At 39.1% G+C, this 25,903-nt stretch overlaps 1 protein-coding gene and 1 long non-coding RNA gene across 6 annotated transcripts in view; one reads left to right on the forward strand and one right to left on the reverse strand.

Moving 5' to 3' along the window:
- Window positions 1-9,614, forward strand: LOC121832182 (uncharacterized). Its single transcript, XR_006075710.2, has 3 exons — window positions 1-98; window positions 288-465; window positions 9,356-9,614. It is a non-coding gene; the product is annotated as an uncharacterized LOC121832182 (long non-coding RNA).
- Window positions 5,968-25,903, reverse strand: part of Tial1 (TIA1 cytotoxic granule associated RNA binding protein like 1) — a 24,644-nt gene continuing 4,708 nt past the window's right edge. The window contains exons 2-13 of one of the 5 annotated variants that reach the window (XM_015995896.3): window positions 23,709-23,770; window positions 19,912-20,008; window positions 12,663-12,761; window positions 12,376-12,430; window positions 12,154-12,241; window positions 10,215-10,290; window positions 9,338-9,446; window positions 8,475-8,570; window positions 8,290-8,374; window positions 7,963-8,086; window positions 7,490-7,629; window positions 5,968-6,345 (exon numbers count right to left, since the gene is read on the reverse strand). In XM_015995896.3, the coding sequence (XP_015851382.1) occupies window positions 6,219-6,345; window positions 7,490-7,629; window positions 7,963-8,086; window positions 8,290-8,374; window positions 8,475-8,570; window positions 9,338-9,446; window positions 10,215-10,290; window positions 12,154-12,241; window positions 12,376-12,430; window positions 12,663-12,761; window positions 19,912-19,923 (1,011 nt within the window). In that variant the 5' untranslated portion in view covers window positions 19,924-20,008; window positions 23,709-23,770 and the 3' untranslated portion in view covers window positions 5,968-6,218. Of the gene's footprint in view, window positions 6,346-7,489; window positions 7,630-7,962; window positions 8,087-8,289; window positions 8,375-8,474; window positions 8,571-9,337; window positions 9,447-10,214; window positions 10,291-10,745; window positions 10,814-12,153; window positions 12,242-12,375; window positions 12,431-12,662; window positions 12,813-19,911; window positions 20,009-23,708; window positions 23,771-25,903 lie in introns of those variants that run through there. The other 4 variants (XM_015995895.3, XM_006976997.4, XM_006976998.4 and 1 more) reach the window with 4 other exon arrangements.

A 25,903-nucleotide genomic window follows, 5' to 3' on the forward strand; every position in this document is an offset into this window, starting at 1 on the left:
GTAGGCTCAGATGTCTCCTTCCTGCCATACCAGCAGCCCCTCTTTCTAAAAAGCAGCCCTGCCTCAGCTATCTGGTACTAGCACGCAGTCTCACCCAGGTACTCCCAGTAGGAAAGGGTGAGGCTTGCTTTGAAGCCTAACACATGGTAGGAGAGAATTGACTCCTGCATGTTGTCCACTGTCTACTACATGCACATATGGCATACATGTATCATGCCCCACTACACACACACACACACACACACACACACACACACTAAATAAATGTAATTTTTTTTTTTTTACAGGAATACATCCCAGTCAACCTCTGAAAGCTGTTTGGCAAACTATACTGGGCGGCAGACACAGAGATCATTAACGCCAGAACTACTAGTGCTTCTAAGACCTGGGAGAGGAAAAAAAAAAAAAAAAGGCCAGTGAGTCTTACTTCACACTCTACAACTCTGGAGCCCCAGAAAGTGCATTGTAAGTACCCAGCAGGATGGTACGGTCTCAACAGAGAGACTAAAATATGGTTCCTCTCAGTCCCTTAGCTCACATGTTCTACATTGTGGAACATTCTACGACATGCCAAAAGCACCATGCAGGTGCTAGAATTCATGTACATGATAATCAATTTTTTTTTTAAAAAAAGGACCTGGGGCTGGAGAGATGACTCAGTGATTAGCACCAGTTGCTCTTTCCAGAAGACAGGGTAAGCTGCCAACCATCTCTAACTCCAGGCCTGGATCTGATGCCCTCTTCTGGCCTCCATGGGCACCAGGCACACATGTGGTGCACAGACATCCATGCAGACAAAACACCCACACATATAACTTTTATTAAAAAGTACCTGCTCCACCGGACAGTGGTGGTGCAGTTTTAATCCCAGAATTTGGGAGGTAGAGGCAGGTGGATCTCTGTGAGTTCGAGGCCAGCCTGGTCTACAGTAGTTCAGTATAGGCAGTAGTTCCAGGATAGCCAGGGCTACAGCAAGAAACCTGGTCTGGAAAAACAAACCAAAAGTGCCCGTTCCTTGCTTCTGGAAGCTCCTTCTCAGGGAAGAAGTCTGACATAGTCAAATGAAGCAACCAGGGAATGAGATCATCCATTAAAAAAAAAAAATATCCCTGGGTATAACACATCAGACACAGAATTTAAAAAGACCTCTCTTGCACTGCAAATGCTCAAATGAAGTTAGTTCCAAATAGTAACATTTGCCCAACACACATATAGAACCACTTTACTAACTATAAACATATTTGAGCAGAAACTGAAGCTATCAGGGCCACATACTGGCTTTTATTGTATGGGGGGCGGAGTAGGGAGGACCAGGCTCTTGCTCTCTAGCCCTGGCTGCCCTGGAACTTGCTTTGTAGACCAGGCAAGCTTCACACTTGTGATTCTCTTGCATCTTGCTGAGATTATAAGCATGTGTCCCATACTCGGCCTTGCTATCCTTGATAACGTGTATACTCTTAAACCAGTGACATCAATAGCCAAGTTTGCATGGCATAAGCCATACCATACTAGTGCCTAGCCAAACACAGTTAAAATGCTTTTCAAGTTTACTCCTTGCTTCAGAACGAAGCAAACTAAGATGAAATGGGCAGGGGGTATGAGCTTGCTCTCCTATGCATCTGTTCTTTTATTTCCTTTATTTTTTGGTTTTCTTCGAGACAGGGTTTCTCTGTGTAGTTTTGATACCTGTCCTGGATCTCGCGCTATAGACCAGGCTGGCCTCGAACTCACAGAGATCCCGAGTGCTGGGATTAAAGGTGTGCGCCACCGCCGCCGCCCAGCCACATCTGTTCTTTTAAAGTTGTTGATGTGTGAACAGTGTGTGTGTGTGTGTGTGTGTGTGTGTGTGTGTGTGGTCAGAAGACAACTCGCAGCAGTTTTTCCCCTCCACTGTGGGATCCAGGGGTTGTCAGGTATGTGTAGCAAATGCTTTAACCAGATGAGACATCTCATCAGCCCCATTTTACTTTTTTAAAAAATTAGACATGTAGATTGTGTTTTGCCTCCGTGTTATGTATGTGCACCATGGACATGCTTGGTGCCCACAGAGGTCAGAAGAGGGTATCAGATACCCTGTAACAAGTTGTGAATGGGTGTGAACCAACCATGTGGATGCTGGAAATCAAACGCAAATCCTCTGCAAGAGCAGTAAGTGCTCTTAGCCACTAAGCCACCTCTCTAGCTCATTTCATTTAAAAAAAAATTTTTTTTTCTTAAACTTGCATGCGCGCACGCGCAGTGTGTGTGTGTGTGTGTGTGTGTGTGTGTGTGTGTGTGTGTGTGCGCGCGCGCGCACGCGTGTGTAAGCCAGAGGTCAAACTCAGGTATTGTTGCTGCCCATCTTGTTTTCTGAGACATGGTCTCTCACTGGGACCTCAGGCTCCTAGATCAGGCTAGGCTGATTGGTCCATGAGCCCCAAAGATCGGCCCGTCTCCTCATCTCTGGCACTGGGATTACAAGTATGTGTCACCATACCCAACTTTTTTCATGTGTTCTTTCCTGAACACAGACAGGTCTTCATTGCTTACAAGGCAAGTTTATGGACCAAGCCATCTCCCCAGCCCTAACTTGGGTAGTTTATTATTTTGTAATGTTATATGGGTATCTTGCCTGCATGCATATATATGCACCATGTGTGTGCTGGTACCTGCAGAAGCCCAAAGGGGCTTTAGACCCCTTGGAACTGGAGTTACAGATGGCTATGAGCTATTACGTGGGTGCCGGGAATCAAATCTTAGTCTTCTGGGAGAGCAGCCAGTGTTTTTTGTAAACACTGGGTCACCTCTCCAGGGGGCCTAGCTTTAGTTTTTAATCAGTTTATTGAATATGAAAATCTGGAATGCACACTTACCAATTATCAGCACAATATTGCACACAGCTACTTCTTTCATGCCATTTTGCTTAAATAAGTTTGAATTTCTGTTTACGGGTATATTCAAATTTAATGATTTCTTTAAAATGGGGGGAGGGACGGGGATTGCAGGATTGTGGTATCTACTGGCTATATATACACTAAAACCTGGTTTATCTTTAAAATGTCAATTCTACAGTGGCACTTAATGACCAGAAATTTTGCAAAACTCTCAGTGAAAAGAATGAATAAAAGTCAAAGTGAGGTCCATAGGCAAGCAGAGCCCGGCTTCAAGTTCAGTGACGCCCTTAAGCAGAAGCCATTACTTTCCGGACAGGATCGCCTGATGTGTTCTAACAGCTATCCAGATGCACTAGCTTTAATGATTTTGTGAATTTTCCAAGCAAACCAGGCACAGTGGTATACACATGCAGGCCCAGCTATTCCAGAGACTGTACCAGGAAGATCCCTTGGGCCCAGTAGCTGGAGGAGAGTCTGGGAACCCTATTTATGTACTGTGTTATGTCTATGTAACTGAGTCCTTACTGACCCCATGGATACAAATTCCTGTCCCTCCATATTCGGAGCTTGAATTTTAATTAACACAAACAATCCAAATCCTGGGACTGTAGGTATGTCTTACTCCTTGCTGAGAAAAGCAAACTGCTTATCTCGCGGCAGCCTGGAAGAGTTACACAATGAACAACAATAAGAAAAAGCCACTTACATAGTCTCGTCTTTATTGACAGACTTACTCCAACTGTGGTTTACAGCTTTGGCTTTGGAGGGCCTCTCACTGCCGGCACACATACAGACCAGACGGACTGGCACCGGGGGATGCGGGTAGAAAGGGTTCAAGCACAGACATGGCAGGCAGAAACACACCAAGATAAATCTCAAGAAACTATGAAGAGACATTTCCTTGCATGCCAAAGAGTCTCTGCTGTTCTTAATGAACACAGGAAGGAAAAGGCAACAGTTCTTAGGCTTAAAGTGGACTGAGACGGCATGGACTCCAATCCGAGGAGAAGACAGTCTGAACCGTGTTAGCATCATCTCTGTACTCTCTGAAATGGTGCACTTTGTTTGGACGGGTCCCTTTCTATCTTAAAACTATGTGCTGTGACGTGACTGTGACTGACTTATCAGGAAACCTTTTCTCATCCAAATTAAGACAAAAGACATGTCAGTCACATGCTCACTGTAATGGCAATGTAACTACTCTGGATAATTTTACTAAATCATAGACTATATAACAGAAAAGACTACAGCTAGAGTTAGCCATTGGTTATCTCAATAAGCCACTTCATTTACTGGCAGAGGAAAAAAAGGCAAACTGAAAATTTAATTTAATAAGCTCTCATCAATTTATCAACTTAGAAAATCTTTAGGATGTTTGAGTTTCACAACGGTTAATGAAAATCTTAACTCAGGGGCAGAATACAGCGTCTTTTCTTCTTCTTATAAAATATAAAGTACCTTTTCCAGAACATCCCCCAAAGGTAGGATGATCAAAAGAGAGAGGGGTATATTTAGTGATAAATGAGTATAACACAGGGCCATTGTGGTTTAAAAAAAAAACTAAAGTACATAAGATTTTGGCTCAAAAATAAACTTCAGACCCTGTAAATTTTTATGCTAAATACATTTGGCTGTATTCCTAAGTGAAGGAGGAAATAAACACCTGAATTTTTGTGGTCATCAATATATAAAACCACATTATCTTAATCTTTAAACTCCAATGGCTGAGTTGGGACACCAGCTGCATCTTCCCCACCTCCCCACGGAACTGTTAGGGGCTGTTCGCTCTTGCGCACGCACGCACGGGCCAACAGGTTAGTGCACTGCCAGGACATCTGCACCCCTAGCTGTCACAACTGAAACACACAGGACTGTACCTACTTGACATTCCTGTGTTATAGAATTATGAGGCAGACTGTATCCACACAGACTGAAAGATGCTGTGGGAGCACACCCCAACTCCCGCATCTTCCCAACAGATTCATTTACAAACTGCACACATACAACTCAGGCCTGTTCAGGCTTGTCACCCACACACTCCCCACAGGGAAAAGGAACAAATTAGGAATAAAAGTCACAACTTTGTGTAGGACTTAAATTGAATATCCAATTATAAATTGGTACATCAAGCTGTCTAAATAAGATATTTTAGCAATCTTGTTAAAAAAAATTCTTGGGCAAAATGTATCTAATTTTTAAAAACATCCCAAGATTTTTTTTTAAAAAAATTGTGCTATACAACTTATAGGAACCTTGAAATCATTTCACTGGGTTTTAATCAAAGTATTTTGTACCAAATAAAGGGGGAAAAAAAGCCCAAATCTAACTTACTTCCACTTACAATTTAGAATACACTAATGCATCAAAGATTGTATGAAATTAAATTAAGGCTTCTTCTGTGTAGTCATTTGTGTCATTTTAATTTTACATGGCCAACTTGAAATGTCCCTTAAACATTGTTACTGGGCACTGCAGTCACCGCTGCAGTGAGACTGTGTTACTTGTCACCTCGAATAATTACATTGCTGCTACTTCTATGTTGAAGCATGCTTTTGAAACACTGTAGTTATTCAATATTTACAATGTTTATCATTTGAACTCCATGTAAAAGACAAGTATGACTGTCTGACTTTAATATAAACACCATACTTGGAATTTCCCCCCAAATGAAATGTAATATACTACATTTTTGAAAACCAACACTTTGAAAGTTTTAAAAATATGTATTACTGTGGACCACCAACATTCGCTCAAGACGCTGTTCCTTATTTAGGCTGCAAGCTTCCAGTCTGGCTTCAGTTTCTTTAACAGAGAGAGAAATAAGTATTTCTTCCACAGCGATTCCCATATCATGTATTTCTTCTGAAATCACACTTTTCCTGCTGACTTCAATGTGGTCCACCTCAGGGATGGGAGGGGAGTATCAGAATTCAGGACGAACTGATGTGATTCTCAGTTTTACGATACTCCCTTTTTTGCACTTTTAAAAACACAGTGAGTTAAAATACTGAACAGCAAGATAAAAACGGAATAGTGTCTAAGAATCAAAACATATTACCCATTTCTCCTATTATATCAAAATTTATAGTCAGAATTGTCTTTATTGACTTTATTTTTGTTTTGTACACAAAGAAAAATCATGTTCATATCCATCATGAACAAAACCTTAAAAAGGCAGAACTAGAAGACACGTGTCCTTCACCAAGCAAAGCTGTGCTAAAGGTTCCAAACATTTCAATTTTTAAAATAAATATTTTCACTTTCCGATGTTTACTTTTCATGTCTTCAGAATGTCACAGGAAACTGCAGCTTATGGTGAGTTACAACTGTGTTTAGAGTCCCAGCTCACTGTGTTGGGAAGCTTGCCATTCCATACCCAGCTTGATTTGGAGGAGGTATTACAGGAGGAGGAGCTTGTCCTTGAGGAGGCTGAGCACCAAATCCACCCATCCAAGCAGCAGAAGGTGATTGACTTGGAAGAAAGTGGGGGAAAAATCTTCAGCAAACACAAGAAAAAGAAAATCTACACAGCTATACAAAACCAGGCAGTCTAATCACAGAACACAAAGATAAACCACAAATCTACAACAAACAGTATATACACCACCATTAAATCTTACAACTTTTCACTGCTTTGTACTTTCATGCTGTGTGGGGATCACACCCAGGGCCTTGTTTATGTGATGTGGTACCCTACACTCCAGTCCAGCTTTGTTAAGATAATCACACCTTACCTCAAGTCTGCAGACCACCTAAAAGCTGGTTTTTAATAAATAAATATAAGTGAGGGCTGGCATGGTGGTGCACATCTTTAATCCCAGTGCTTGGGAGGCCGAAGCAGGTGGACTTTGTGAATTTGAGGCCAGCCTGGTCTATATAGAGTTATAGGCCAACCAGGGCTTAGAGTTATAGTGAGACTGTCTCAGAAAACAAACATCCAGGACAGCCAGGGCTACACAGAGAGACCCTATCTCAAAAATAAAGATATAATAAGTGTAATAGTAATAACAGTAATCATAAGTGAGCCAGGTATAAGGCCTCCTATCTGCGTCCCAATACCTGGAGGGCTGGGACAGGACTGCTGTGAGTGAGATCTAGGCCACCTTGGGCTAGAATGAAACCCTGTCTTATAAAAATAAATAACTTAGGAGGCAGTCCTCTTGTTATAGCCCTTGACTCCTGCAGTATTCTCAATAAACCTGTGAAAATAAAGGTCTAGCTCAGCCTAGAGGAAAAACTGAAGCTCTACCAACATCACATCAAGCAAACTGCACTATGTCATACAGGTTCCCAAGGTTCTTCTACAGGCCAAACACACACAAAAACCTCTTTCTGAGCATATCTAGACAAAGACCCTCTATACCCATAAGATTAAACGAAAGCGCTACTACTACAAATGAGTCGCTCTACCAGCTGCTTAGAGAAGTTAGACTGCGTCCCCATCTCTGTAATGAAGTGTTACAAATTATATTTCCTGAGATTTGTTACATAACATCTATAACCCAACCGCCTTTACATAACATCCTTTCAGAAGACTCTCACCCCTAGGAGAGCACAGATTTCTCTTTCCCCAAAAGCTTATCTGTTTCTACGATGGAATAACCAAAACAACTCACTCTACTCCAAATCCTTGTTGGTTCCATGGCTGCCCATATACTCCATAGGGAGGCACTTGCCACCCATTAGCCATATACTGCCCATACTGCTGCGGGTTTCCATACACTTGGCTCCACTGGCCCCACTGACTGTAGTCAACCTAGGAGAGAGCAAAGTACTGTTTCAGGGGACAAAAAAGAAACACCGGATGTGAAGAAAGAGTGGGAGAGAAGGAAGAGAAAAACTAAGTAAGCACCCTTATGTGAATAGGACTCTGTTATTTATCATTGGCTAAGTTTATTGGGGTGGTGACACCTGCGGAAAGAAAGTATTAAGATTCAGTTAATACGCACAACAATTTTGAAATAGCATTTACACAATCAACTGAAAGCAGCTATATGCTTCATTTTACTGTCTAGTTTACAATTTCCAAAGCTCCTATGTAGGTATATAAGACGGAAACCTGAAAAAGTGCCAAGAAAAATGGAATTACCTGTTGGAAGTTTTTAGTCATATCAGGAGATTCTTTACCCCAATAGCATTTAACCACATGTCCTTCGATTGTAGTACCATTCACAGAAACAATGGCATGGGCTGCACTTTCATGAGTTGAAAATCTAGGAGAAAAAAAACAATGAGGCTTTGTCTTCATTCTTTAAGAACTTGGGCAAATAATATAGAACTCATGGGTTAACACCTTTCAGTTGGCATTTTCTTAACTCACAGTATGTAGGTAAACTGACATGTAGTAAGGATCCAATATGTAAGTGAAAGGACTAAAGCAGATGTACGAGTAATGATATTATAGTTGGAATATTACCTGACAAACGAATAGCCCTTCTCAGGAAAAACTCTAATTTCCATAATTTGTCCAAATGGTGAAAATGTTTGTCTCATAAGCTGATCTATACAAAGAAAAATATACAAAGAAAATATTTAAAGCTCATACTAACCCTGAAATTTATACTAAGAGTGCTGAAGGTGATTTTGAACTAAATACTGTACCTGTCAGCCCAGAAGCAATTCCTCCACAGTACACAGTGCAATTTTTTGGACTTGACTGGTTTACTACATCTTCGAATCTCAACTGCTTAGTGTTAGCTATAGGAGAAGACAACACAGTCCGGACTGTTAGACAGTGTTACACAACTGGTTCTGAGCTGACGTTGAAGCTCTGCGGCAGAACGTTTGCCTAACATGGGCAAGGTCCCACACTCAATCCCCAGCACCACACACATCTTCTGTTCTAATATACCACTTCTAAAATTTTATTTTTTTGGTTTTTTGAGGCAGGATCTCTCTACGTAGCCCTGGCTATCCTGGAACTATGTGGACTAGGCTGGCCTCTGCCTCCTGAGTACTGGGATTAAAGGCATGCACTACCACTCCCAGTTAAGCGCTACATACAGTTAAGATACGTCCCAGTAAAAGGAACAAAATATTTTTCTCCATGCTATCACTCAATAGATTGGGGGTGGGGTTTCAGATATCCCAGGTTAGGCTCGAACTCACTATGATGCTGAAGAGGACTTTGAACTTCTGTTTCTGCCTCCACTCCCAAGGTGCTGGGATTATAGCCATGAGCCTCTATACCTGCTTTATATGATGCTGCAAACCAAACTCAGGGCCTCATGAATGTTACGCAAGCAGAAGCACTCCTACCAGCTCAGCTATTGCCTCAGCCTTAAATATAGATCTCATCTCTAAATAAACCATTTGGTTCTTACCCCAAAGGAACTTATATCTAAAGTTCATATCATGAGATTCAAGGTAAAACGTACACTAAATTAAATATTATGAAATTAAGACATAATATTACATGGTGTGATCACAATCTATACTTGTAACATACATTCAGATTAACTTACTTTCTTGTGTACTTTTAGGGGCAGGTGGTTTACGTGTGGCCCAATTGGTTCTGATCTGTCGACCTCCCAACCACTGACCCCCCATATGCACAATTGCATTTTCTGCATCCTTTGGAGAAAAAAGAAGACAGACAGGAAGAGCAATCAGAAACAAAAACAGATACAGAAGACCCAGTAAGACAAAAGGAAAACTGGCACTGCTAAATCCAATACATCTCATCATCTGTGAGTCCACAAAACACAAAGATGTTACCAATAAAACAACTTGAACCATAAAGCTGCTTTTTACTTACGGGTTTCAAAATACCAATATAACGTTTAGATTTAAGAACTGTTTCATTAATATAAAGAAAAAAAGATAATCCCATTCATCACCCCAAAATCATTTTTCTCCAATACACACAAATGAGTAAAAAGAAAAACAGAAATCTTACAAGGTCATTTTTAAGTGCCTTAATGTTATGGTAATATAATACTCGCTAAAGAAAATGTAAAAAGAGGCTAACATACATACATAATTGCTGCAACAATATGTTATGAAAATATGGTTTTGATGAAACGATTAAAATAGAGATTTTCCTTGTTAATATTGAACATAATTCTCATATTGGTTCACTTCTATTGATTTTGGGTTTTACTTCTAATTCACTCTGCCTTTACCAACGCACAAATGCATTTCAATAATCTTCCTTCATTGTGCTATCACCATAGCCTTTTCTAGATATTTTCAAGTTAATGAAATAATTATTTTCTATTATTAATTCAAGTTATATTTCTAAGTTAACATTCAAACACATTAAGTTTCAATCATTACTTTTAATGAAGCAACTAAATAGAGAATAGAGGATTTTTAATTGAGTTAACTGAAAGGACGTACCAGTTTGTTATAAAAAGATACAAAACCATAGCCTTTGGACTTTCCAGTTGCCATGTCTTTAACTACCCGGGCATCCCTGTGAAAAGAAGCACAGCTAAATGAGGGAAGTAAAAGTCATCCTCAGAATTAAAAACTAAAAGGAACCACACACACTGTATTGTGAGCATTTTAAATAAACTCCAGTTAGCCCTAATTAACTACAGCCATCCCTGAACTCTCCCTAATGCTTCTTTACCTGTTAGAAAAAAGCAGTAGGACAAAAACATGTAATAAACATGCAACCTAATCATATAACCTGTGCTTTCTAACTAGACACTCAAATCTGAAGATTAATAGGAACAAATTTCCTTGTCTAATATTCTATTTGCTAGTGTCCTCTAAGATTTACTGAGTCTATAAATTACTGCAACAATGCTAACTACTTTACCATGCAATATCTAAATAGTTAAATGTCTTCTGCCTAGTGATACAAAATATATGAAATATTAAAAAATTGAAAAAGAGGAAAAAATAGGAATTAAAAAGGCATACATGGCCTGTTAACAGATTTCTTTATTTTTCTTGGTCAATTCTCTATCATCATTTTGGAGTTTGGGCAGCTGTAAATTTTGAAAAATTGACATTTTCAGAAATTTAAGAAAGGAGAATAAAAAACTAACAACAACGCTAAGCACACCAGTACGAAAACAACAAATTTACACAGAAATTTTAGTGAGTAAGTTAAAATGATTGGAAATATAGAACTCCACTGAATATAGAATGTTAAAATGTAAATACTAAAATATGTATATATAAATAATGTATAATAAGAATAAATAGAAATGAGAAAAAAAATCTACAACTGAGTTCCAGTGTGCACAGTTCCTTGCAGTTAGCCTTCAAGATCCTGTCCATTCTTATGAGCAATTCTGCAAAATAACCAGAATGCTATTACTTTTAATTGTGACTTGGACTGTAGAAAAACTGCAGGTCTCAGGTATAAATAAAGATCAAAAACAGCAACCTGTATCATTTTATACTAATTTTACAACAGTACTACTTACCACATTTAGATTAAAAAGCAAAGCAAATATCAAAACAGAAAATTAAGAATTAAATGTTCTTTAATTAACAAATAAAATAAATCTATAGAACAAGTTATATAAGTTAATAAAAAAGTTGTTCTTAAAACATTTCTGTAGTCATACAATTAATTTAAATTGACAAATATATAATAAATTAATTTTAATCAAAGATAAACTGACATTTTACAAAACTTGCAACCACTTTTAATTTCCCAATATATTTAATCAAATAACAAAATTTGAGCATATATATTAAAAAAAAATCCAACCCATATTTGTCTCCTCCCTAACAGAATAAATTATCACTAACAAAAGTCAAATTAATCCCATGTTTATTATCTAGAAAAAAAAAACATTTTAATATTGCAATAGTATCACTTTTTCTCAAAGCTAAATTATCAAAATACACTTATTATATTTAAACATGAACATTTCCAATTTAACCATAATATACTCAAGGATTTGCCTAGAACCCCTCCCCCCCCCACTTATAAACTCTGGTAAAAGTTAAATACACAATATAAATAACTTAGTTTTTAATTAACCCAATATTCTTAATCATTAAGATTTAAAAACATTTGACAAAAAGCTGGAAGTTTTAACATCCAAATATTTGCTTTAAATATAACCAACAGAATCACTTAAAATTTTAAAACATATTATACACAGGATTATCTAAAAACAAGACCCCAAACACTGAAATGACATCAACATTTGCAACAACATCTACTCAAAAAACAAAACAAACCAAAACAAGAAAAGTACAAACCAAAGAAAAACACACTAACTAGAGAAAGAAAACCTTGATTCTACTACAAGTTAACTGTACAGTGTTGCCTATCACTACTGAATCCGACATTGATTATGATACTTACGATATTTTACCAAAGGGGGCAAATGCCGATTTGATATCTTCTGTTGTAATTTCTGGACTCAAATCCCCAACAAACACATGGAAGTGATCTGAAATCAAAGCATTTGGTAATCAAATACTTAAGAAATCAGGCAACACTAAAGGAGGACAAAACCTTAGGTAAGCTGGTAATGCTGCCCAGCTAACTTACGCTTCCACAGTGAAATGCTGCAGGAGTACTTACTGGAAGTGTCTTTTTTCTGGCTACTTGGTGTTGTTGCCCAGTTTACTTTGACCTCCTAAAAACAAAGATTATATTTAATACAATTATTAGGCATGTCATTATGAACTGTTAACACTTACCACTTAATAAATCATTTATCAAGTTGGATTATTTGTGTAAAGGCACTAGGCTGAATAGAGATCACTCGGTAGCCGATTGTGTATTTTAAATCCCACTAAGAAAGAATACAGACTGATTTAACATGCAAACATATACATTTACTGGATGCCATCATCCCATTAACTTACCTTTCCCAAAATTTTTCTCCCATTCATAGCAGCTAATGCAGCAGCTGCATCTCTGTGTTCATAAAATTCCACAAAGCAATATGGGTCATTGCTTGTATGCTGCAAAACAGAAAATCCAACAGAAGAGTTGACCCTTCTGCTATCGGGTTGCTGAGAAGAAAATCCAGGAAAAAACATTACTGACAGCTAGGAATGCACAAGGTGAGATTGTATAAGCTTATGAAAGCCTAACACTTAAGACTTAAGCTGAACCTCAGAATACTGTTGTATTCAAGCAGAGCCACATTAGTAGAAAAGAATCGTGACTGTGAGAATTAAAATAGGCAAGTCTGGCAAAGTATGTTTAGTAAGACAGAACCTTTAGCCCTAAACCTACCTCAGGCTTAGTGAGGACTGTTTCTTATTGCTGCTCTTTTCTTCCAACATTATTCTTATTATTAGGTTTTGTTTTTTCAAGACACAGTTTCTCTGTGTAGCTCTGGCTGTCCTGGAACTCACTATGTAGAGCACGCTAGCCTCGAACTCAGAGACCTGCCTGCCTCTGCTTCCCAAGTGCTAAAGGATTAAAGGTGTGTGCGCGGCGACACCGCCGACACCGCCACCACCGCCACCTAGCCCCAACATTATTTTGAAAGGCTGATTTCTATTTATCTATTACAATCCTTCATATACTATATTCCAGACTTAGAAGGGAAAAAAATACGAAAATGCAGCTGGGCATGATAGTACACATCTTTAATCCTGGCACTTGGGAGGCAGAGGCAGGCAGATCTGTGACTTTGAGGCCAGCCATGGTCTACATAGAGAGTTCCAGAACAGCCAGGGCTACATAGACTGTCTCAAAAAACAAACCAACAAAATATATAGAAATGAGTTAATTTTACCTCTAATCAAAACTAGGGTGGTAACTACTACAATTTACAACATTTTGTATTGCTACACAGATTGGATATAATGTATTCCTTGTCTAGAAGAGGAAAGAAAGAATAAAAATAGAAAAATTCAAGATTTGTAAGTAGTTACTGAAATGAGTTCTCCATCTTCCAAAACAGACATGATAGCTACACATGATTACACACAGCTAAAACTCTAGCACTTGGGAAGCAGAGGAAGAGGAGGATCAGAAGACTGTAAATTCAAAGCCAACATATGTACACACACATACTGGAGATCAAAGATATTTTGAATATGTCTTCCAGTGTCCAGTAACTACACTAGTGATCTAGAACATAATTGCTGAAAGTGTGTTCACATATCCTAGCATGGTGGTACAGCTCAGTGGTAGAGCAAGATTGCCCAGCATGTGTTAGGGCCTGGGTTTGCTACCCAGCATCTTAAAACCAAGTAACTAAATAAATATTTAGTAAACCCAGGGCAAAGCTACAACTCTGCACCACAAAACACCAAGATAAAAAAACAAAAAACTTCATTTGTTGGCAAATACATAGCTAATAAGGATGCTAAGAAATCACAGCTACCTAAAAAATGGATATATTTTTATAAAACTGAAACCTATACTGACCAGCAGCTCTTTATGTCATGTTAAAAAACGTTCAACACTATTTAATGTAAAATGTCCTAAGAGAATAACATGGACTATATGCTCTATGTGCAATTACTAGGAAGAGAAATGCCAGATAAAATAAAGATCTTTTCAACAACCAATGTTTTTCATCCCAGACAATTTCTGTAGAAAAATCCAAAAAGATGTAGCAACCAGCCAGGCGGTGGTGGCGCACACCTTTAATCCCAGCACTAGGGAGGCAGAGGCAGGCGGATTTTTGTGAGTTTGAGGCCAGGCTGGTCTACAGAGAGTTCCAGGACAGCCAGGGCTACACAGAGAAACCTAGTCTTGAAAATCTAAACAAAAAACGAAAGACGCAGCACCCAGAGGCATTTCTTTGGGGGTGGGGGTGGGAATGGGGGAGAGGATCATTAGCAATGAAAAGAAAGTTAGGGGCTGTCATACAAAACCCTATTCTCATACCCACATGACAAGAGAAAGGTAGAGCAAAGACTCCAAATCAAGTTTCTTCTGTGAAAGAGTGAATGTTTACCAGACACGTTCACTAAAGATTGGCAGACCACAAAAACAAACCACCAAAAACCATCCTGGACCAGGATTGGTGGAACATACATTTAAGCCCTGCAATGGAGAGGCAGAGGCAGGTGGATCTCAGTGAGTTCAAGTTTAAAGTCAGCCTAGTCTACATAGCAGTTCCAGGACAGCCAGGGCTATATAATGAGATCCTATCTCAATAAATAATATAAAACCGATTTTAGGAAACTAGTATATTCATGCACAGTAATAGCAATTTCATCTAACCAGTAGCAGACCAGCTCTTGTATCTTCATATTGATATTTTCATACTGTGTGGGTTGTGTACAGTGACTTTCATCTGTGGGGTAAAGTTCTAAGATCCCAATGGATGCCTGAAATCTATAATATACTGTTTTTTCTTCTCTCTCTCTCTCTCTCTCTCTCTCTCTCTCTCTCTCTCTCTCTCTCTCTCTCTCTTTCTTTCTTTCTTTCTTTTTTTGGTTTTTGAAGTTAGGGTTTCTCTGTGTAACCCTGGACCAGGTTGGCATGTGCCACCACCACCCTGCTATACCGTTTTTCTTATAATGCCTGTTCCATCTTTTGTTTGCTTGTTTGTTTTTGAGACAAGGTCTCACCACGTGACTCCGGCTGGCCAGGCATGCCTATCCATCTTTAACACACTGTTGCCAGCACATGCTAAGTGGAGTTTTAGGACAGTAAAACTAGGATTAAATTTTTTTTTCATGTTTGGCACTTTCACAGAAGATTCTCTCCTATTGCTAATCTTCACAAACTCAGCATGTAGTTTTCTTTTCTTACTAACTTCAGAATTTTCACCTATCACTTAAAGGAAGCACTTTCTGTCTTATCTTTGGGATTTCTGGATGATCAGCATTACTCCACACTGAGGCCATTATTAACTTCAAGTTACTGGAACATGAGTACTAAAGAGCTGCTTTGGTCATCTGATGACAGTCACTAAGTGACTAATGGCTGGGTAGCACACACAAGCTGAGTATGCTGGACACAGAAACACTTTGTATCTCATTGTGGACACCAAGGGAGGGATTTCACCACACCACTCAGATCTGCATCTTAAAATTTTTGAATTGGGCTGGATGTGGGGGTACACGCCTTTAATCTCAGCACTCAGGAGGCAGAAGCAGGTGGATCTCTGCAAGTTTGAGGTCAGTCTGACTCACATAGCAAGTTCCAGAACAGTCAGGGCTATATAGAGAGACTCTATCTCAAAAACAAAAACCAAACTTCTAAATTGTTCTCTTGTGAAATTTTCCATTTCCATTTTGAACTGAAGTTGATCAGAGGTAAGGGAAGACTACTGTATTTAAATATTTATCTCACATTGTTTGATTCATGTTTTAAAACTTAAGTCAAAGCCGGGCGGTGGTGGCGCACGCCTTTAATCCCAGCACTCGGGAGGCAGAGCCAGGCGGATCTCTGTGAGTTCGAGGCCAGCCTGGTCTACCAAGTGAGTTCCAGGAAAGGCGCAAAGCTACACAAAGAAACCCTGTCTCGAAAAAACCAAAAAAAAAAAAAACCAAAAAAAAAAAAAAAAAAAAAAAAAAACTTAAGTCAAACCCCAACTGAACTATCAGATGTTAAAAACCTTTAATGTTGCTGGGCGGTGGTGGCGCACACCTTTAATCCAGCACTCGGGAGGTAGGGGCAGGTGGATCTCTGTGAGTTTGAGGCCAGCCTGGGCTACAGAGTGAGTTCCAGGACAGCCAGGACTGTTACACAGAGACACCCTGTCTTGAAAAACCAAAAAACAAAAACAAAAAAAACCCCTCTGTCTTAAAATTAAGAGATTTTATATGTATATATACACATATATATTGTATATCATTATATTATGAAAACTAGAATCTATGATAATATCTAATAAATTAAAAAAAAAAAATCAAAACAGGTAGATGTGGCCGCCCAGGCCTGCAACCCCAGCACTCAAGGATATCATGTTCAAGGCCAGCATGGTAAGTTTCAGGGCTACATAGCAAGACCCATTTCAACAATAAAGACCAAATAAAAAGAAATCATAAAACAAAGAACAGGATTCTTTTTGTAGGATTTATTTATTTATTTGGTTTTTTGAGGCAGGGTTTTTCTGTATGTAGCCCTGACTGTCCTGGAACTCGCTTGTTAGGCCAGGTTGGCCTCCAACCCAGAGATCCTCCTGCCTCTGCCCCCAAGTGTGTGCCACCACCACTCGGATGAGAACAGGATTCCTTATATACCACAATCAGGTTTATAAAGGAAGCTGTCCAGATGTTAGGTGCTCCTTCCTGCAGTTCATGTCCTTTAGAAAGGTCCTACCTAGGCCACTGCCAAGCAACACTCTACCAATCAGCTGAGTCCTTACCTTAATTAGTCTGGTCACCATTGTTGGATGACATAAACGTCAAAACAGAAAAACAAGAGATTTTTAAACTATTTACAAGTTCAAATCTAGGAACTATAAGACATGGTTAAGTTGTAAAAAGTTCTATTCCTTAAATGTCTGTATACACAGACTTTTAAAATATTTGTTAAATATTTATCAAGTGTCTCTCAAAAAGGTTCTAGAGACTCTTTCCACTTCCTCCACCCTCTGCATCCTCAAGTCACTCAAGTCCACTGCCACCCCAGCCGACCCAGTCACTGAGCCTGCGCATGAACTCACCAGTGACTCTCCGCCGCCTCATCTCTTTTCTGCTCTTCCACACCCAAATAGCTGACTACCACCCTCCCTCCTCCAAACGTTCTCTTCTGCTGGTGCCACACCATATCTGGTCCCCCACTTCCTCACTGGAGGACGTTTCAGAAGGCTATCTGTCCCTCCTTCACTCCGACTGGACTCTTGACTGCTGAGCTCTTCCAAGCTGCAGGCCTCAGACCTCAGCCCCCTACTCTCCTCTACCACCCTTCTCTAGGGATCTCACCTAGTGCTATGGCTTCAAATTACTGCACACTTCAGCACTGGTCTCTCCACAGCTCATTTCCAACTGCCTCCATTTGTAGAGCCAAAGTGTATCTTAAATTTAACACTGCCAAAACAGAGATCCTGACTGCCACCACTCCCCCCGCCGTCCTGTGCCTTTCTCAGTCATTCCCACTTTAGCAAGTAGCATGTTAACACCCGCACAACTGCACTGACAAGAATCTTGAACCCCCGACTCCTATAGACACTCTACTCCTATTGCTCTCACCTCCAAAACAGAAACTCTCAATTTCTCTACGGTCTTTCTTCACCACCACTCACACTCAACAATCTATCATCTCTATATAGACCAGCACAATAAATCTGCCTGGTTTTTCCACTGCTCTTGTACCCCACAATCCTCCACACAAAACTATTTTAAAAATACAAATTAAACGCCCGGGAAGTGGTAGCGCACACCTTTAATCCCAGCACTCAGGAGGCAGAGCCAGGCGGATCTCTATGAGTTCAAGGCCAGCCTGGTCTATGGGGTGAGATCCAGGACAGGCTCCAAAGCAACACCCTGTCTCGAGAAAACAAAACTAAACAAAAAACAAAACAAAACAAAATTAAACCCTGTTTTCTCCCTGGCTAAATCTCTCCAAGGTTGTGGCACTCCAATCCCAACTCTGTCATGGCCCACACTGTCCTATGTTACTATGACTCTCGCCTACCTTGTTAGACTCTCTGTCCCCACCACTACCCTTCACCACCCACTAGACTCCAGCCATCCTCTGTACCAAGTTGAAGCCTTTGCTATTTGCTTTTCCTCTACTCCAGTCTTTAACACAGATGGTACCATCTTGATATTCCTGCCTAGACTAAGAGAAGTGACATCTTCCCTTACATGTAGCCTTAGCCTCATCGGCCACTTGGTCACCATAGAACACTTATTCTCTCCATGGCTCTTATCTCTATTCTTCTGGAACTTCATTTGCTTCTCCATTATGTTCACAGTGCCTTCAATAGTACCCATGAAAAATGTATTTCCCATTAATGAAAGAATAAATGTACAATCAAAGTTAGGAATGAAAAGAAGGGAAAATTCATACCAGAATAAAAGGTAACGATAGAAAGACCAATGCTTTTCACAGATTTCCATAGTTCTACACTAGAACACCAGTTTCAAAGACTCTTGCTTCCTCACCCACTGGCATCTCTGACTAATTCCACCTATGCATCTACTGAATACAATTCTAACAGGACACAGATGTCTGGTTTTTCTTTTTCACAGACATTCCTGTTCTGCCATAGGATCCATCAACATTCTTCTCTCCATATCCTTCTTCCTCAGACTCCACTATAGGAGAGTATCCATTATCCTTTATTCTGTGCTCTGACTCCTGGTAGATACTTCCCATGACCCATAACCACAATGGATATTCTCCTCATGTTCCCACAGCAGCTTAAGCTATCTGATCCCCTAGCACTTAAGTCTATATCCTATGTGAGTGTTGACTTCAGTCCCCTATAAGCCTGTAAAATCTTATGGGGCCAGGAACTCTCTTATTCATCACTGGATTCTTGGCACTTACCATAGTATCTAGTACAGAGTAGTCAAAAAAATGTGATAAATAAGCAGAAAGGCAGAAAAGAGTAACTGACACATGCATCACTAGGTACAACTAGAGTCTTAACTGAGCAAAGTAAAAATTTTTCTTTGAAAATAAGACAAAACTTTTGGATTTTATTTTGGTACTAGGGGTTGAACCCAGGGCCTTTCATATTACAAATACATGTTCTACCACTGAGCTACATCCCTAGCCCAAATAAAATGATTATAACAGTTTAAATTCCTATGTTGTTCAGACCTTAGTATTTACTAAAGACACATAAGATGCATGCTGCTCCCCTGTGCACATAATAACCGAAGGTTGACTTCAACACTTACCAGTCCCTGAACTTGAAATGTAGACTGAGTTCTCAGCATTTGCACTGGAGTATGTGAGATACCATCATCTTACATCTTTCCCAGATGGCTATTTATAAGCAGATCACCTGACGTTAACTACACGAAGGACTATGCAGTAACAATGCAGGGTCTTTGCCTCCTCACCTAGCTTACTGGCCAAATCAACAGATTAAGTCAATACCACAAACATGAATTTCTCCCACAGAATAATTTGAGGCTTAAATTAAAATGAAATTTTAAATGGTATCAATCAACTCGTGTATCATCTACAAATGTTCAACATCAGGCAGCGGAGGACACTCCTAACCGAAGATCTTACCTCTGTTATCATTTTACAGCTTTTACAGGGTCCGATCTGACTGAATAACTGGAGTATAAGGACTTCTGTCACATCTCTGGAGAGGTTACCTACGTATCTAAATGAGAGAGAGAGAGAAAAACATTATCAGCAATGTTTCTTTAGTTACAGCTCTAATGTGTTTATTTAATTCATTATCTTTTACTTCAAGTTTCTGTCTATGATAAATTTTATCCAGTTAAGCCTATGATAGCTATATTTTCAACTTCAGAATCATTTGTAATATAAATATAACAAATATTGAATACTGAAACATCTGGATGATGAATTAATACTAGACAGTAGTTGTTAGTGCTACTAACACTGCCAACCAAAAGAATGACATGGTCAAAAAAGAGAATGAGAGTCAAGTTGTCCTAGCAAAGCAGAGGGTGGGTGGGGTAGAGGAGCTAGGGTCTGCTCCAGTTTGGGCTAAAGAAGACTGTTAGTGATGGCACATCTTCACTGCTTTAAGAACAATGGAACTGAATAACTGAAACTTCCTATCAGCATCAACAAAACTATCTTTAGATAACAAACAAAAGAAATTCAAGAAGAGTTCTTTAGAAATTCAGAGAAAAATTAAGATAGACCCAAATATACTTTTGACTGGATATTTAAAGGTTTCAGGGTTTTTTTTTTCCTGATAAAAAATTTTAATGAGAAAAAAGAAAAATCACCACCTAACCCCCAAGAGATGACCACCTTGGTTTATGTCAACTTGATTTATGTCTTACACTATGGATTTAACTTATCTCAATAAGTTGCCAAAGTCTTTCTGATTCTCAACAAATAACATTAAATGTTCATTTCTCATGAACCACTTCATAAGCCAAAACATTACTTGTAAAATGTGACACAGTTTCTTCTGGGAAGTAAAAGGACACCATTTTACTTTTCTGACCACAACATAACATCATAAAATAGTGCTAAGACCAAATAAGGCTTGCAACAGTTGCCCCGTTAAATACACACAAAGCTTTCAAATGAAACATGCTAAAAGAAGAAGGGCTGGACAAAGTTAAGGTTTAAGAAAAACCTAAAATGACTGGTTAAGAATGGGTAGGAACTGGGGCTGGAGAGGTGGCCCAGCCACTGAGAGCATGCTTGCTGTTCTTGTAGAAGACACAGTTCAGTTCCCAGCACCCAGGTCTGGCAGCTCACAACTGACTGTAACTCTAGGTCCAGGGGATCCAATACCATCTTCTAGCCTCCTCCAACACCTGTGTACCCACATGTATACACATGTAATGCACACAGAGGGACACACACACACACACACACACACACACACACACACAAATTAAAAATGAAACAAACAAAAAATAACAGGAAAAAAAATGAGTAGCAACTTCCCAGCTTAGGTAAGAACCTCACAGCAGTGATTACCAATAACCTCAGGATACATGTTCTAAGGCTGAAATACAAGTCCAGTGCTACTGAAATAAAAGAATAAGCCAGCTGACAAACTGGTTTAGGTCCAGTATGCCATCTTTCCTTATAATTAAATGGAGCTGACCCACTGTAGGCCATACAGTAATTTTTTTTCCAGCAGTAGCAAACAGTTAAAGGATTATGAATTAGCCATAAATAACTGTTTGCCCCTTTTCACTGACAGGGACTTTATGAGCCTGTAACCATGGAATAACTTCCTTTTGTAAGAGACCCAGTATAAAGAAAATGAGCAAGTGATCATGATTTTCTAAACACTAGGTTCATCTGCCCAGGCTAGTCCACAGAGGGCAAAGGAAAGCAATGATTTTTTTTAAGAGTAAAGCTGGCCAGTAACAAAAATAAACAATAGAACATCATTTTACTATAGCAAAATTTCAATGATTTAAACAGTTTTAAGTTTGTGTTGATGTTTAAGCTAAGTCACAATAAAACTGTTTTTGTTTTTAACAAGACTTTCACTCTAAGTCAACCCATTTCCAATCAGTCAGGGAACTCCCAGGTTCCAGAGGCACATTGATGTCTATAATTAATTTCCATATCCAGCACTGTCAAAGATTAAAAACTGTTAACATTCCAGTTTGGAATGCCATGAAATATTCATAGAAAAGTCCAGTGCTAAGATATCCTATTTTTCAAATACTTCTAAGAGTTAACTCCTAAAGCAGCAGACTCAATTTTAAAAACATACAAAGCCTTCTGTAACACAGGGAACATCTTAGTTTGTCAAGATGAAAAAGACACAATTCAGTATAAAATTTCACCTACATTTATCTAATTTTAGACTGACTTTTCTACTCAAAGTTCTGTAATTTATGTATCTAACAGTGGCACAATTTATATTCTCAAAAATACTGTAGTATACTGTGCCTTTTACATTATCAAAACATAATCCACCCCAGAATAATTCTAACAAAGGTATTTAAGACAAAATTCAACATTGAACCTAGTAAGCATCATCTTTCGGAGCTTACTGAATTTGATATGTTTCTTTCAAACAATATTTTCTATACTTCACCTTCTGCTGCAGCTTAGTAGTGAGTATATTCTAAAGTTCCAAGTTTTTAAATATGCAATTTTTACCCAAGGAACATGTACAAAACACAGATGAAGACAAATGGCTTGAGTTCTTATAGTAACAGAAAACACTTAAGAATCCCAAAACGATTAACTCAAGGAAAAAATAAGGAAAATGCATACCTTACAGTCTATTTTGTCTTCTAAGAACAGGAACTGTAGGGACTGAAGCATTAATAACTGAAATGGTATCTTTATCCCTAACGCTGGGTCTAAGATCCAATGGAGACTAGAAAACTTGGCAGTTTCATAGCAGGCAGAAGTTCACATTGCCAGTGAACTACTTCCTATGTCCAACTGGGCAGAAATTAAGAACACCATGCCCTGCAGAAAGCTAATGACAGCTTTTCCACTGACTGTGCTCTCACTCGGAAAAGTAACCCCACCAAGGCTGAAATTACCAGCACTTTTATACAAAATACTGTAGGGCTAAATTTCCATAAAGGTAGTTGTAGTTTTTCAATTATTCTTAACAAGTTCCTATACAGAAGGAGATATTCAACAATAACCCTCAACAGCCTTCTAAAGGCCTGTACAAGCTGTCACTACTTGATTTTAGGAAGGAGGCAAAGTTGAAGAAAGGCACCATAGCACAGGGTAACTAACCTGACCGAGGACCTCTAAAGGATGGACCCATACAAGCTTTAAAGGAACAAAGATGACCAAGTTGAACCAGCTTGATTATAGCCACAATATAGCTAAGTCAATGGTGGAGGCAAGTCTATGAGGTCTTACATTGTTTTCTTCTGCTTTGTTCACAGATGTTCAGAATATACTCTAAATCAAGGTCTAGTTCCTCCTCTTCGTATCAAGGAAGAATACATAGCCTTAACAGACAGTGTTGAACAGTATGGTTTATCCTGGTCGCACAATTTCTAGGGTTTCTGTACACCAAATAAACTACAATTGATCGCTATAATAATTTAGTGACACACTGTGGGCTCAGACGCCACAGATGAAATCACTGCACTGCAAAGATCCAACCCAAGACTGAAACATGTCCTACAAGGCTGGTCTACTTCAAACACCAGTATCTCACATTGTCATCTCATTGTTTGGTTTTAAGATCACTACTACATAATACCCCAAAATAAATACCAAATGAAAATGAGGAACATCAGAAAACAGACCTTTAAAGCAAGTATATGGCAAATAAGATTTCAGACTCAACATCAAGGCAATTCTATACCACTTTAAATATCATCAAATAAATTAGTAATACTGTAGATAATGAATATTTAAAGACCTACCTAGGCTATAAACACCATATTGTTTTCTGAAGATAGAACCATATGTCTTAGCTTGTGTGTGTCTGCAGGAAGAAAACCTTACTAGTAACACACAGGCATTTTAAAGTAAACACGTTAAGATAAAACTTTATTGAAAGCACATTGTTTTAAAACATAATAGCCACTTGAGAAACCTAATCCATAGATCACAATGCAAAATGCAAAATATAGGCTCTTCATAAACAAAATCAAATCCTATTAAACATTTGCTTTGATGTCAAGACTTTACATTAGGTTTACACACTAATGATAGATAGATAGATAGATAAATCATCAAACTTCAGTAAGTATAACAATGTCCACCTATGATTTAAGTCAATCAGAACTTTTAAAAATAATGCTTAACACTAATTTAACCAAAGAAGTACAACTTGAAAATACTGAGTACCTCTTATGGTCCAAGGAGTGAACTAAGTGCAGGAAGGGTTAAGACCTTAGGGAGCAGTACAGTCCTTGTATTTAAAAACAAAACAAAACCCACCACGACTTCCCATGGAGAAAAGTGGGAAAAGGAAGACATAATAAACACATACTGACATACAGGAACAACAGAGCTTAAGATGTTTATTCACTCATATGTACACATCACAGTTTGAGATATCAAACACAGACACCTGAAATGTGTTTCAGGGAAAACAAAAAACAAAACAAAACAAACAAACAAACAAAAAAAACCCAGAAAGATCCAAGATGGTAAAAGTATGAAATAATAAAATTTAGCTCTGGTCGAGAGGAGAAGACCTGACAGTGGATGCAAAGACAATTTACAGGAATAAAAGGGGGAAAAGGCACACTATGTAACAGACCCATGCTAAGAAAGCCCTAAGGAACAAATAGATGAAGTAAATGAGACATGAGAATTTACCAATTATCCAGTAGCTATTCTGACGCAGTGATGACATGTCAGGTATTTTAGATACAATGTAACTGCCATCTTCCTTGAACGTAGGCTTGCTAGGCCTTAAGTCTAGCTTTCCCAGATGCTTCTATCTAATTACACACTGCTAACTATTAAATACCAAGCCTTGGCTTAAACAAACGTTGAAGAACAAATTTCAAGTTTTGTCTCAATTATCTTTTTTCTGGGAAGACAGAAATGAAAAAAAAAACACACAAACACACACACAAAAAAATTTACTACCAAATTTTTCATTCAGGGGTATGATATGTTTAGGATGTTCTTCAAATTTTCCAAACAACATGTTAAGAGAAATAAGAATGGAAAGTATAAACGATGCTTAAAAAATGGGGGTGCAGGGGTAGGTAGTCAACATTGACTATTTACTGAACATATTTTCTGTGGTAAGAATGAAGCTCTGAGAAGCTAGTCAGAGGTCCTCAGTGTCCGTTCACCGTCGTCCATTCCCCAAAAAGTACTTTCCCCATCAACTAACCCAGCCAAGTGGACTCTGATCATCATATCATATCAATCAATACCAGGCAGATGGAGGCAAGAGAGACAATGCAGCAGGCTGACTGTGGACGTACTTACTCCAGGCAGGAGTAGTAGGCCTGGAGCGGCTGGGAAAACCCAAGGTGCTCACTTTAAACAATGAATTGGAAATTACTCAGACGAAGGAAAAAAAAAAAAAAAAAAAAAAGAGTGCCACACTATTTGGAAAGGAATACAGACGCTGAGTCATCATTCTGCATTGGGAAAGGAAGGGAAACGCCAATTAAGCGGTTGGAAGATGCAATTCATTCATTAGATTGGGCATCAGGTGAAATACAACAGCTAGACCGCGGGAAAAAAAAAAAAAAAAAAAAAGCACCCAAAAGACACGCATCAAATAGCGGGAGAAGACATCCTTTTATCGAACCCTGATGGTCCTGACGCACAAACCGATTAGGAAGCGGCATCACCAACTGAGCGAAAGGAGTTTAACTGGTTGTCAGTGTGGCGTAGTGAGCGCTCCAAGTAAACTTCGTGATCCAAGGGACAGAGGTGGTGCACGGCGGCAAAAAGCAATCTCTCTGGCATTTCAAAAGCAGAGGGCGCTGAGCGAGTGTTTCTGACAGCGTGGGGCACGTGGGGCAGAAAGGGACAAGGGGCTCCTCCGGTTCAAGAGTTGTCGGCTTAGGGAAGAGGACCGGGGGTGACTGAGGCTGAGGACGTGGACGGCTGAGGACGTGGACTGAGTCGGAGTGCCTAAGCC

Source organism: Peromyscus maniculatus, chromosome 1, assembly GCF_049852395.1.
Source record: "Peromyscus maniculatus bairdii isolate BWxNUB_F1_BW_parent chromosome 1, HU_Pman_BW_mat_3.1, whole genome shotgun sequence".
Classification (NCBI taxonomy): domain Eukaryota; kingdom Metazoa; phylum Chordata; class Mammalia; order Rodentia; family Cricetidae; genus Peromyscus; species Peromyscus maniculatus.